General features: G+C 40.1%; 1 protein-coding gene across 2 annotated transcripts in view; it reads left to right on the top strand.

Moving 5' to 3' along the window:
• WDR17 (WD repeat domain 17) overlaps window positions 1-14,524 on the top strand; it is a 50,413-nt gene that overhangs the window by 22,400 nt on the left and 13,489 nt on the right. For both annotated transcript variants that reach the window (XM_009882008.1, XM_009882009.1), the window contains 11 exons: window positions 396-487; window positions 1,657-1,739; window positions 2,666-2,752; window positions 3,501-3,665; window positions 7,072-7,274; window positions 7,413-7,562; window positions 7,679-7,809; window positions 9,659-9,784; window positions 12,229-12,384; window positions 12,663-12,727; window positions 13,129-13,261. In XM_009882008.1, coding sequence (XP_009880310.1) covers window positions 396-487; window positions 1,657-1,739; window positions 2,666-2,752; window positions 3,501-3,665; window positions 7,072-7,274; window positions 7,413-7,562; window positions 7,679-7,809; window positions 9,659-9,784; window positions 12,229-12,384; window positions 12,663-12,727; window positions 13,129-13,261 — 1,391 coding nt within the window. The remainder of the gene's footprint in view (window positions 1-395; window positions 488-1,656; window positions 1,740-2,665; window positions 2,753-3,500; window positions 3,666-7,071; window positions 7,275-7,412; window positions 7,563-7,678; window positions 7,810-9,658; window positions 9,785-12,228; window positions 12,385-12,662; window positions 12,728-13,128; window positions 13,262-14,524) is intronic.

Below are 14,524 nucleotides of genomic sequence, written 5' to 3'. Positions count from 1 at the left end.
AAAGAAAATGCTCTATTTGCTACAACTTTAAGCTTGAAACATTGAGTTTGTATCTCTTGTTCAGTTTGAGTCATACGCATCATGGACATTATTTTCTTGTCACCTTAACTGCAAGACTTTCAGCAGGCATAGAGAATATTTTTTGTGACAAGACAACTTTTATTTTGCCCTTTCCTCAAAATAGGAGTGTAGAAAAGCAGGTCAGGCTTTTGTTGAAGTTGATATTTGTGACTTAGCATCAAATGTTGGCCTAAACTATGAAAAACTCTTGTTTCTGTGCCATTGATGTCTTCTGTTTATATTACATTTTTTGCATTTGAAGCAGAAACATATTAATCAAACAATGTTGTGATCTTATATTTATTGGGAGATCTTACGCGTATCTTTCTCTAAAGGAGATCTGAACTGCATAGCAGGGGCGACATCCAGAAATGGTGGCTTCATCTGGGATGTCCCAAAAGGCAAAATGATAACCAGATTCAGTGAGGTAAGACGAGATTACATCGTTTTTTATCTATATGAAATGTAAGTTAGTCATTCCCTCTAGTGTCAATAAATAAAGATGGGTCTAAGTTTGTATGTTTTAAAAAGGTGCTATAATGTAGAAATCTATAGAAAGAATTATGTAGGTGCCAGTTTATCTCTGAGGCAGAAGTATTTTCACTTCCTCAGACTGGGTTTGTGATACGAGAATGATGAAGCACCAGGTGGTCTCCAGGATCTTAAAACTGGTCCTGTAGTGATACACAGCAAAAGCATAGCTGATTCTTTCTTAAACGTGTACGTGTATATGGACATATAGACTTTAAACTGGGTATCAAAATGGAAACTTATGTTCTGTATTTTGAAACGTAAGGCCCAGAAAAAATTTTGAGTCCCTGAAGTGTAGAGCAATAAAGCTCCATTTTGCAGCACAGCAAACAGTATGCCTTCTTTAGAACCTTGCCTTGTATTACCTGAAATCTGTGCGGGCATTTGCAAGCCCTGGAGCAGTACCATAAATGTTAGTGGCAGAAAGAGCTATTTAATACTGTCTTGTAGTATTCTATGCTATTTTCTGTATTCTTAGTATGTAGCTGTAGTCTTCAGATTATACAGACAAAATTAACTGTAGAATCTGCGTTAGAGGACAAAGGATGCTCTTTAAGAAGACGGAGGTAGGGGAGTGGGCAGAAAACAAATATACACACATACGTTGGGCAGTCCTTGAGGTCTAACGCTCAGATTTGCACTTGTGCTACTAAATGTCTTTTCTCAAACACTCATCCTGATACACGTCCCACTGAAGTTTTCACATAGCACAATTATTCATGCCCGCTAACTTCATTGTTCCGACAAGGAGCTAACCTCCACTCAAGCTGCGGGTCCATATAGTTATGGGTTGCTCATTCTTCAACTTAACCTGTTTTGTCTCTTGGATCCTGGAGGTTATGGCAGTTTTACTGTCCCTCTTCTCAGTCCCAATTTTTTGAGCCTGGATTCTCAAATATCCCAGCTATACTGGGGACTCGTTATAATGTGGTTTCGGACAGTATACTTTACTGGGAGAAAAGGGCTGAAGCCCATAGGAGAATAAAATAAAAAAGAGGAGTCAATAGATGAGAGAAAAAAGGGGTGAATTATTTCTTATTGATAGGTATTTTGCATTTTTTGAAGCATGGAAAGAATGGAATCTTCTGCATTGCCTGGAGTCATAAAGATTCCAAAAGAATAGCAACCTGCAGCGGTGATGGATTTTGGTGAGTGTTATTGGAAGAAAAAAGAATTTCTAACGCACTTCTCAAGTCAGTAAACTTTGACAGTACTATCAGTGATTAATTTTAGAACTGTTCTTACTGGCCAAAACTTGATTATATTAGTCTCCTGTACTTGTTGGATGTATTTTTCATGATTTTAAGAAAAAAGTAAAGGAAATGTTTGCACAAGGACTAGTGTCTAAGACACTCTGATAGTGGCAACGAATATTGATTTTTATTTAGCTGAGAATATTTTTCTGGGTTTCTTATCAGTAGATATGGAGAACACTTCTCAAAAGCTGTCCCACTGTACTTGTCTTCGTTTCTTAAACTTCTTTGAAGGTTGTTGTTTCAAGGACTAGGAATCGCTATTTTAGAACAAAATCATTGCAGTTGTACTATTACAGGAGTATAGTTGTTTATTTGGAAAACTTATAAATGCCCATTGAGAACGTTGTTGCACATACTGTGTTTCAGTACCTTTTTTTAAATCCTCGTTCGTTCTTTTCCTCTGCAACCCATGTTATTTCAGCTCAAACATTACAAAAGCATGAATTTTAGAAAACAATCAACTTTTTTTTTTTTTTTTTTTTTTTTTAATTCCCTAAAGATCTATTTGTACCTTAAAGCCATAGCAACTTAGATTTTGGGCTGTGAGGATCCTTTCGAGGAGGAAGGTACCACGGTGGATATCTTTACAGCTCCTCTGAAGGAACATGGACTCTGAAGTCCAGTTAAATGTTTTTTGGGGAAATACATAGTTACCCTTGTAGTTGAGGGGCTGTAGGAATAAAGATTTCTCATATTCTTTCTGTATACTTTTTTTTTTTTTTTCTATCTAGTTAATTTGCACAGAGTCAAACGTGACTTTTGGGTAGCCTACTCAAAATCCTTTTTTCCTCATAATGTTACATTGTCATTGGTTTCAGTATTATTCGAACCATCGACGGGAAGGTTCTTCACAGGTACAAACATCCAGCTGCTGTGTTTGGCTGTGACTGGAGTCAAAACAACAAGTAAGTAAAATTAACCCAAAGAATCGATAATATTTACTATTTAAATTGATTACCAATAAAATAACACAAAGTTATTTAGAATGTGATATTTACTGTGATATTAGAGCACTGAAATCGTTTCTGTTCCACGGTAGGATATGTCTGTGGCAGCTCTGTATTCCCAGTGGTGTATTTCATTGCCCAGCATATTCACGTGTTGAGCAGGACAAGGACTACTTCACTTTCAAAAGAGGATCTTTTCATATTGATGGGAGGAAAAAAAATAATTCTCTGGCTGAGTATATAATGGGAGGAGGGGGAAAAAAAAAAAAAAGCAGATATTCAATACCAGTAAAGGGGGCTTTGGAGTGGCTGCCTTTTGATGACTGGTAAGCTAACAATATAGCAGGCAACTAAATACAGTATGATATATGTTAATTTTTCAGATAATTCCTAATAAAAACATGAGAACTTGTTGTCAAAAAACAATTATACAGTAATTCAATCTATTAATAGTTGTGTCGGGTGCTTGATCAGACTGTAGTGCAAATACTATTCCCTGTTACCACTAATGGATCTTTATCAGGGTGGGTTTTTTTTTTTCTGATTTAGTATATTTAATTGTGTTATCAATAATTATGTCATGAAGAGACAAAGGAGAAGCAAAAATAAGCTATTTTAAAAGTAAATTACAAAAGACATATTTATTTTTAAAGTAAAAAACCATAAGTACTTTTGATGATCCCAACTTACAGTTTTTATTTTGCAGAGATATGATAGCTACTGGTTGTGAGGATAAAAATGTTCGTGTTTACTACTTGGCAACCAGCTCAGATCAGCCGCTGAAAGTTTTTACAGGGCATACTGCAAAGGTGTTTCATGTGCGGTGGTCTCCCCTGAGAGAAGGAATCCTCTGCAGTGGCTCTGATGATGGGTGTGTATTTCTGCACTGTTAGAAAACTTAAAACCTCAAGCAGGGCTGTTAGAGAAACTGAGGATCTTTAGTTGTACTGCTGCTGGCACCTTCAAAAACTCTGTGAATTATACAATAATCTAAAAATTATGCCTTGTTCAGATTCAGGCTGTAGCTTTGCTGTTAGCTCAATATAGTATTTGGGTGGCAGGATAAAATTATCTAAAATCGTCACGACTGCTGTAGCAACTTTCCAAATGCTTTCCCAAGCGTAGTCAGTGACTGGTACCTGTTACTCCCAGGAATGATACAAGGAGGATACCACCTGCTTACATTATGTCTAAAGATATGGGTGCAAGACCTGCTCTTATTTGATGTCTTTCAAAAGTATATCTAAGTGTAATCGGTGGAGATTTTTAATGGGTGCTAGGTACTTCTGTTGTGTTGGTTTTGACGTTTTTTGAGGGAGAGCGCAGCAGTCTATGGTAAGCAGGGGGGAAGGATTTTTCTATGATTCTAAGCCACTTCCCTGCAGAGTGTACGAAACACTTCTGTACAGGGTCACAAGTTTGGAGCATTGGCTTCTTTTGCTTTCCCCAGTATCATTAGTTAGATGTCTATGCTTATGGCAAAAGCTGTTAATTCATAGTGTAATGATTCATGAAAGAAACCAACTTGACAACCAACTTTTTATGTGTAAATCCTCTCTATTTCACCTGAGCAAGAAACACTGAATCGAAAATTCTGTCCTAGTATCAGCATGAGATATTCTGATTTTATCACCAATCGTGGCTATGTAATAAGTCTTGATTACAGAAGGATTTCTGGAGTACAGTCACACCTTCACTTTGAGGGAATGGGATCGTTGAATAACTTAGTCCCAGGTAACACAGAGTGTAAGCAGTCTTTTGAGTTTATTGTACTTGGTAGCATTCCTGTTCATAGTCAAACTCAGGACTATTTCAGATGACCTGTTTAGCACCTGGGCTTGTACAGTACGTAGGAACAGTATGCCGGGGTCACACATGAGCACATATTGCTGTAGGACAATATATATGTAAATACATAAAACGGCCTTCTACTTGGTTGAAAGGGAACTAAAAAATGGTGAGAAAGCTGGTATGAATTCTTCCTCGTTACTTGTGTAATTGTGGTGGGAGTTTCACAATTTAAGATAGTGTGGTGTCCACTTCTGCAAGGTAACAAAAGCCACGTTCAAAGGAGAGGAGAGGAGAGGATAGGATAGAATAGAATAGACTATTTTTGTTGGAGGGGACCCACAACAATCATCTAGTCCAACTGCCTGACCGCTTCAGGGCTGACCAAATGTTAAAGCATGTTATTAAGGGCATTGTCCAAATGCCTCTTAAACACTGACAGGCTCAGGTCATCGGCCACCTCTCTAGGAAGCCCGTTCCAGGGTTTGACCGCCCTCTCAGTAGAGAAATGCTTCCTAACGTCCAGTCTAAACCTCCTCTGGTGCAGCTTTGAACCATCCCCATGCATCCCTATGGATCTCAGCATCTCCCTCTCCACATCCCCTCCTCAGGAAGCTGTAGAGAGCCATGAGGTCACCCTTCAGCCTCCTTCTCTCCAAACTAGACAAGCCCAAAGTCCTTAGCCACTTCTCATAGGGCATGCCTTGCAGCCTTCACCAGCTTTGTTGCCCTCCTCTTGATACATCCGAGGACCTTCACATCCTTCCTGAACTGCGGTGCCCAGAACTCCGCAGAATACTCAAAGTGAGATGGCACCAAAACTGAGTACAGCGCGAGAATCCCCTCTCTTGGCCGGCTGGTCACGCTGTGCTGATGTGATGCCCCCCAGGATGTGGGTTGCCCTCTTGGCTGCCAGGGCACGCTGCTGGCTGCTACTGAGCTGCTGCCCACCAGTGCCCCCAGGTCCCTCTCTGCAGCGCTGCTCTCCAGCCACTCCTCTCCCAATTTGTACTTGTGCCTGGTGTTGCTCCATCCTGGGCGCAGAACCCGCCTTTTGGGCTTGTTAAATTTCATCCCATTAATCATTGGCCAATGCTCCGATCTATCTAGATCCCTCTGCAAGGCATCTTGTCCCTCAAGAGAGTCAACAGCACCTCCCAGTTTCATATCATTGGCAAACCTGCTAATAGTACGTTCAACTCCTGCATCTAGATCATTGATAGATATATTGAACAGAATCAGCCCTAGAGTTGAGCCCTGAGGAACACCACTGGTGACCGGTCGCCGGCCAGATGTAGCCCCATTCACTACAATCCTTTGAGCTCTGCCCTTCAGCCAGTTCTTCACGCAACGCACCGTGAACCCGCTCATCCCACGGTTGGACAACTTGTCCGGAAGGGTGCTGTGAGGGACAATATCAAAAGCCTTGCTAAAATGCAGAAAAATTACATCCGCTGCCTTCCCTTCAGCCACTAGGCGGGTGACCTTATCATGGATATCAAATTAGTTAAACAGGACTTTCCCTTTATGAACCCATGTTGCCTGTGCCTGATGATTGCATTCTTCTTTAAATGCCGTTCAATACTACCCAGTGTGATCTTCTCCGTATTGTTTTCCAGGAACTGAGGTTAGGCGAAAAGATCTGTAGTTTCCTGGGTCTGTTAGAGGGCCGATAAAGCCATAGGAAAGAGAGATCTCTCAGTTTTGATTTGTTTTTCTTTCATTTTTTCCCCCTTGAGAGTCTTACCAGACAAATTTATTATGCATGCAGGTGTATGGGCAAACTTCTTGTCTCTCACTGACATGTAAGATAATGGTGCGCGTGAGGTTTTGAAAGACTATGTGGTGGATCACAGAATCCCAGACTGGTGAGGGCTGGAAGGTCCCTCTGGAGCTCCCCCATCCCACCCCCCGCCAGAGCAGGGGCACCTCCAGCAGTGGCACAGGACGGCGTCCAGGCGGGTTTGGGATGGCTCCAGAGGGGGGGACTCCCCCACCTCTCTGGGCAGCCTGTGCCCGTGCTCTGCCGCCCTCACAGCAGAGAAGGCCCTTCTCAGGTGGAGATGGAACTGCCTATGGTCACGTTTGTGCCCGTTCCCTCTTGTCCTGGCACTGAGCACCACTGAAAAAAGACTCTTCCCATCCCCCTGGCACCCTCCCTTTAAGTGTTTATAAGCGTTGATAAGATCCCCCCTCAGTCTGCTCCAGACTAAAAAGCCCCACGTCCCTCAGCCTTTCCTCATAAGAAAGATGCTCCAATCCCCAGTGGATGGAATGGTTTCTTACTGTGGTGAACTGTCCTTGGTCAATTTTGTACCCCATCCTAATCATGAAGGGCGTTGGCTCCAACCTCTCCTGTTACAACTTCTATAAACATATTGCAAATAAATATTCTGATAAATGTGAAGCTTAGAATGTTGCTGAAGTAGACAGAGAATCATGTTTCGGTTGGTGGTTTGGTGGACATAGGTGTCTTTATTCTGTTTCAGTACTGTTCGAATATGGGATTATACACAGGATGCCTGTATAAATGTTCTTAGTGGACATACAGCTCCAGTACGGGGACTGATGTGGAATCCTGAAATTCCTTACCTTCTAATATCCGGCAGTTGGGACTATACAATTCGAGTGTGGGACACAAGAGATGGAACGTGTTTGGACACAGTTTATGATCATGGTGCAGATGTATATGGTAATATTTTAAAATTTGGTTGTATTTCTGTATTGAAATGCATTTTTAAATATTTTTAAGCTTTGCAAAATAATTTAATCAAACTGGTTATTAGATAGACTTAATTATATGACTGTTTTTAAATGCCCTCTCTGCTAGGACTAACGTGTCATCCTAGTCGTCCGTTTACTATGGCCTCTTGCTCTCGTGACTCCACTGTGAGACTCTGGTCGTTGACACCTCTTATAAACCCTCTGCAAATAAACATCTTAGCAGATAGATGTTGGGATGAGATTATCGGTAACACAGGTAAGTAAATTGTATATACCCTTGTTTTAATTTTCTGTATGTTAGTATACTTCTGTTTTCTTTTTCTTTTTTTTTTTTATTTTTAATTGTCACGTATAAATCTTTGTGTGCGTTAGATCGTGCTGTGGAATCTGGGGCTCCTCCTTTGCTGTGTGGTAAAGTTTCCAGAGATATTAAACAAGAAGTGGAAAAATTGACAGGAAATCCTCGAGGGAAAAAACTACGGTGGTTTTCAGAATGTTTTTCAGTAAGTGTTCTGCAAACTTAAAGATGCTGTCAGTGTGCATGACTTTCTCTTCTGAAGGCAGTCTCTAAGACTGAAATTTCTTTCTTCTCTACCATTTTTTCTCCATGTCTTGAAGGGAGCTCGGAAAACATGCAGAAATCAATTCTGTCTCTTAACACGTAAAAATGTCCATTACTGAATTATCAGTTGTGAACTCCAATTTTTCACAGATTTAAATAGGGGGGATAGTGAAATCGGGGGGATAGTTTAATTTTCCATAGTAAAAGTTTGATTTGACAAAATTTTCTATTGAAGAAAATGCCGAGATGTGTTTTATCAAACTACACTGGAGTTTTTGATTTCAATCCATCAAAGAGACACCCTCGTTACAGATGGGGTTTGAACTGCCCGAGCATCAGTGCCCAAACTGCTGTGTTCCCTTTCGGGAGCTGTAGATTTGGATGAGCCATGCCCCAGTCTCCATCTCCTGCCTTTGCTCTGTTGCACGGTAGTATTTCCTATAAATCACTGAACCCTTTCTGTGCAATTGAGTTCAAAATACAAACTGGGAGTGCTTACCTGCATAGGAGCTGAACTTGAGGTTGAACAAGGACAAAAATGACCTAGATCTACAGCTTGTGCTAAGCACTGTTGTAATTTTAGTCAGTACACTGATCTACAAAGACCTAGTTCATCCAAAATACTTGTTTTGATTTCTAGGTGAACTGAAGTGTTTGATTTAGAAATGCCGAAGCAATATTTCTCACTTAAAAATCCTGGATTTTCCTGGTTTATTAAAATATGTGTTTTTAGGGAATTCCTTGTTTTACAGAAGTTATATATTTTGATGTCCCGTGTTGATTCGAGAGTAAAACTGTTATAAGACAGTTAGACTTTTCAAAGAACAAAACCTTTTTTTGATCAGCTGTGTTCAGTGCTTTTTAAGTCCAGAAAATAAAATGTTGTACTTAAACTATGGGGAGTTCCCTGTAGGATCTTCTGCTTTTTACTGGCTCAGAAATAATTGAACTTCTAAACTTGTAATCCTGTTATTCTTAGAAAAGCTCCTTCAGGTCAAAGGTTCACTGGTTGTTTGGGGTTTTTTTAAGCTTTTAATTACTTGCTCTCTTCTAGACTTCGTTGACTGTTAAGCCATTGTCCTAGTTCTACAGAAGGATTGATTTAAATGCTAGACCAATAAAAATGCTTAAAATTTATTTAAAAAAAAGAATTACCTTGATGGCCTGCAAGATTTTGTGCATATACAGTTATACTATATGTGTCTATTTTAAGATTTACTATTAAGATAGTAAACCAGACTGTGGCAGTCATGCCTTGAGGTTGTTTTTTACCTGGCCCACGCCTGTGCTTTATAGAAAACTCGCATGGCGAACCCTCAACTATGTGCGCACATAACCAAATACCTCAGTTGTGGATCTTGCTGTGTCTTCATAGCCTTTAAGAAGACTGAAGGAGTTGTAGTATCTTGAATAGATATTAGGAAGAAATGTTTCCCTGTGCGGGCGGTGATCCCCTGGGGCAGGTTGCCCCGAGAAGCTGTGGCTGCCCCATCCCTGGAGGTGTTCAAGGCCAGGTTGGACGGGGCTTGGAGCAACCTGGGCTGGGGGGAGGTGGCCCTGCCCAGGGCAGGGGGAGTGGGACTAGATCGTCTTTAAGGTCCCTTCCAACCCAAACCATTCTATGAACTTGAACTAATTCATGTCTTTGTTGTAAAGCTTCTAATCTTGAAATCATCTAAAGTTGTATTTCTTAAAATTGACTGACAAATGATTTCCAATATCTTCATAAGTTCAAGTTTCGCTCTTGAACATGACTGTAATATGACTCTTTTCTTCCCTAACAATTTTAGCCTCCAGGAGGCAGCAAAAATTTATGGGATTTAGTTGCTGTGATAAAAGGACAAGATGACAGTTTGCTTCCACAAAACTACTGCAAAGGAATTATGCATATGAAACATCTCATTAGATTTAGAATGGTAAGTGAAGCATAAACAGTATGTGAAAATGGTTGTTAACCTGTATAGTATTTCACTCTTTAAAAATAACATTTAATGCTTTATAGAAGGGTCACGATTTATTTCATGTCCAAATGTGTTTGTGCAGTATCGGTTCCCGGTGCAATACTGGTCTGTTAGAACATTTGCAGCTAGCTAGGTCTGCGCCGGTTCATGCATACACAGTTTTAAAACGCTAGGTTATGGTTTTAGCTACAAAAGCATTTTTCGAAATAATGAAAAGAAATTGCAAAGCAAGCATTGCTGCAGCTTGAGCTATGTAGCGAGTTTGTCTTCCCTATTATATATACAGTGCTGCTACATTCAGTAAAATCAAATTATTTGGTTGTGTAAACGTGAAGTTTGTAGTTCTGTTCAGACGCAGGGACAAGGGGATTCGTGTCTGAAAGCGGAGGAGAATCAGCAGAAATACGCACTGAAGCTGTCTGGAGGAAGGAGTGGGAAAATGAGAACCTGTCATTAATACAGATCTGCAGCTGAAGAGTGGCTCGGGCGGGAGTGTGAGGTTCGAGTACCAATTTATTAGTAGCTGCATATACGAATATGAAGGCAGGCATACACTTTGTGCAGCGTATGGTTCCGTCAGGGGCTCCGTAGGGATACTACCCAATCCCGTACTGTGACGTCTGGGTTGGAAAGAGAGGAAAGAGATCTATTGGTATGGACCAGGACCTGCCCAACTCCCCTGCCACCCCCGGGGCTAAACACTGCCAGCGCTTTACCCCATCCCTGGAGGTGTTCAAGGCCAGGTTGGACGGGGCTTGGAGCAACCTGGGCTGGGGGGAGGTGGCCCTGCCCAGGGCAGGGGGGCAGAGCTGGGTGATCTTTAAGATCCGTTCCAGCCTAAACCATTCCGTGAGTCTGTGATCACCCGGGTTGCTGCTGCAGGCTCTCTCTTTTCCAAAATCACAGACTTTTCGAGTGTCCTACATGCCTTGTGACTCTGAAGTGATGGAAGTGTTTTATTGGTGATGTTAACTGTAATAATAGCAGCTGCTCTGCTAATACCGAGAAACTTGGGGTGTGTGTCCAAAACCCAGTTTTCTCAGCCAGTTAGCCCGAGGAGAAGAAACTCATTCGTGACTCCTGCAGCGCAAGCAGGCTCTTTATCCCCACAGCGTGATTGCCCGCGCTTATAACTCAGGTGGCCTAGAATAACTGCAGTAGCTGCTGATCATTCTGTGGATATGGATTAATTGTTCACATGAAAAGCATTTTGTCCCCTTTTTGCCGACTCAGAATCTTGCTTGAGAGCGCGAAGAGGAAGCAGGGGTAGGGCGATGCTGGCTCCTTGTGGGTGACCGCTAATGCCATTTTTTCCTTAGGAAACTGGATGATGGCATTGCAGCACCTAGACATTTCAGGGCGAAGTAGGGACCTCGAGCAAGTGTATTTTTCCATTTCTAGCAGACAGAGAAGATACATTGGAGACTTCAGCCAGAAAATGACAAAAAACGGGTGCCAAGTAAAATAGTAACATCGTTTGTTTTAAAAAAAAAACCAAAAAAACAAAAAAAACCAACCCCACAGACACTCTGCCTTTCTCAGCAGCTGCCGTTGGTCTGCATTGCAGTTTACTTTGGTGAAGAATGTTCAAAGTTTGTTCTTCGTCCTCCATATATGGTACTGTAAAGCCATGAATAGCCAAACGCCGTCTCACGTGCATTAATGATAGAGTTAAACTGAGAATTCTTGAGATGCGAAGTGAAGCTCCGTTTGCTTTTTTGTATGTTAAATGTGCTCCTGTTGCAGCTCGTTTCTCAGACTCTGCCATGTCTGACATCATGCCAGATAGAGAAATTCAGTCTTATTTCTTCAACTGATATAAAAATTGCAATGGTTGGGAATATAAATCATTTATTGGTCATGTGGTTAATGTGATATGACAGATCAGGACACAGGTTGAGCCTACTGTCTTTCTTCTTTCTTTATTTGGACACCGTTATAATGGTAATAAGTACAATTTCTGGCTCTGTATCGTTTATGTTCACAATTTTAAAAAAAAAAAATCAAAAATAGCAAGATTTTTTATGATGGACATCTGTGTGAATTACTATTACATATGAGAAAATGGTTGAGAATAAAAAAATTATGTAAAAAAGATTAAAGGAAGGTAATGGAGGAAAACGTATGTGTGCAACAAAACACTGACACAGTTACTTCAACAGTATAAATAGTTGTCTGTAATCTCATTGTAAGCTCTTCTAATTAGTTCACTGTAATCTCATTGTAAGCTCTTCCAATTAGCCTTTTCTCAAAAGGTTCTTTTCTTAAATGCTAGCCTTTATATTCCATTGTAATGTTTGACTGTAGTTCATTCTTAAGAAAAATTGTTTTCATCACAGAAAACTGTATTTTTTTATTTTTTTTTTTACCTTTTTAAATGTTTTTTTTTTTCCCCTTAGTCCAAGGCACAAGAACTGACAACAGTAAAAATGTCCAAGTTTGGAGGTGGTATTGGTGCACCAAGCAAAGAGGAGAGGCTTAAAGAAGCTGCAGAAATACATTTAAGATTAGGACAAATCCAGCGATATTGTGAATTAATGGTAGAACTTGGAGAGGTAAAGTATCAGAACATTATTGAAGAACAATAAAATATGAGGGTTTCTGAAAACCAGCTACCCTAGCAAAGATGGGGTAGCAACATAATAAGTCCAGAAAAGAGTAATCTTGCTCCAATTATATCATTTTTAAGATGTACAGTCTAATGCATGGCTCATTCCTTATTTAACCTTCTCGACAAATTTATTTTTAATGGAAGAAACATGAAAATAGTTAAAAGTACAGCTGTGTCTGAAAAGAAATTGATCACGTTAATTGTATTGCTGCTTTCTTCTAGTGGGACAAAGCGCTCTCAGTTGCACCTGGTGTATCGATGAAGTACTGGAGGAAGTTAATGCAAAGGTAAGGTAATAAAAATATGATGCTGAATTGTAGGTTCCGTCCACAAAAGGACACAGACAAGTGGGGAGAATGGATACCTATATCAGTTGAGCTTGGCTTTTGTTACAGCATTCTAGTGATGTTACTTTCTGCTCAGTAAGCTTTGGGATGGAACTGTCAGGGTTTTCAACAATGATTTTGTGTACAGGAATCAAGTTAAAGGGTTGAGCATAAATTGCAAGTTTAACTGGAAACTCTTTAGCGCAGTATCCGCCGTTTGCAAGTTTTTTGAGGTCTGGAAAGGCAGACGGGTTTCGGTGAACTGCGTAAGGCTTCATCTAACACCTATACCATAGAGAGAGGTTTAATGATCAATTACGTATGTAGATCTTTCTTGTTTATTTATCCATTTGTTTAATTAGGAGAGCTGATCAGTTAATTCAGGAAGAAAATGATGATGTCATCCCATACTGTATAGCTATCGGAGATGTGAAGAAACTAGTTTCTTTCTTTACTTCGAGAGGCCAGCTTAAAGAGGCTCTGCTTGTTGCACAGGTATTATTACGCATAACCATGGGAGATGTATTTAGCTACTCGTTTCTAACTCTGAAGATGACCAGTATATTTAAAAGGCTAGCTCGGTTCACTTCTGCAAAATGGCTAAATAATCATACCCTGCTCTTCACGTCCGTATTCTATTGGCCAGTTTTTATGCAGAAATCATAAAAAGGTATCTCATGCTTACAGATTTCAACCCTGATTCTCCTAAATTGCAATCAAATGCCTACAACGAAAACTGAAGTTTTGGTTGAAGTGGAAAATTAACTTGATTTTCGACAGTCAGTATGGCCCTTGACGTCCAAGACGTAGCATTTCTCTTGCATTTCTACTGAGGTCTTGGTTGTACTACTGCCTGTACAATCTTTGGGTGAAACTGCCCAATTGCTGCAGTAATCAGTATAGGAAATCAAACTTTTAAATGAATGCAAAAAACAGTACAAGAAACTACCAAAAGTATGTGTGTCCCTTCTGCTTCCTAATGTAAGCACAAGTTCAAGTCAAGACCTGACACTTTGTTTCACTCTTTCTCACCGTTCCTTTATTCTTTTTGAGTGATTTTTGCACACTTAATATAGTTTGTTAAATAAACTGTCAACATTTGTCCCTAGTACATTCTTTCATGCCTACATGTCCTTGAACGTTCAGTTGCCTCGGAGAGAAAAAATATAATAATTCACGTGAATTTGTCCTTTAGAAATTGTCTGTCTGTATGTTGCTGTTGTTCTAATAGCTGAATAGTGCACAGAATGGAACTTTGAGGTACGCTTAAATTCAACATCATAATGTTTGAACCTCAAAGCACCTTAAAGCTTTGGAAGGATTTTCATTTTTCTTCTAAGAGAGATATTGCAGGGGTTGCTTTTATTCCAGTTCATAGGATAGTCTTTGTCTCAAAGGGTTAATCAAATAATATTAAGGGATAAAATAACAGGACTGTTTTCACTTTTAACTGAGCCCTGAGTTTTAATGTTGTTATTCCAGCTACATCTTAAAGCATATGAAGGAACTTCCTTTTAAAATACACTGATTTAATGTTAAAAATAATTTATTGCCAGACACGAAAAAGCTTCAGCTTATGCCACTGTAAAAACTTTTCCAGATTTGCTGATACACCTACTGGGAGGTATCTATGGAGTTCATCCTTCACTCGGAGCCACTGGCTCCTGGGGCTGTAAAAATCAAGGTTGTAGCCCTCACTGTCCATTTTAAGTGTATTCAAATGCTGGAAAAATCCTGTACGAATTCCTAGGAAGGAAG

The sequence above is a fragment of the Charadrius vociferus genome, unplaced genomic scaffold, assembly GCF_000708025.1.
Source record: "Charadrius vociferus isolate BGI_N301 unplaced genomic scaffold, ASM70802v2 scaffold141, whole genome shotgun sequence".
Taxonomy (NCBI): domain Eukaryota; kingdom Metazoa; phylum Chordata; class Aves; order Charadriiformes; family Charadriidae; genus Charadrius; species Charadrius vociferus.
This window is presented reverse-complemented; position numbering and strand designations above follow the sequence as displayed.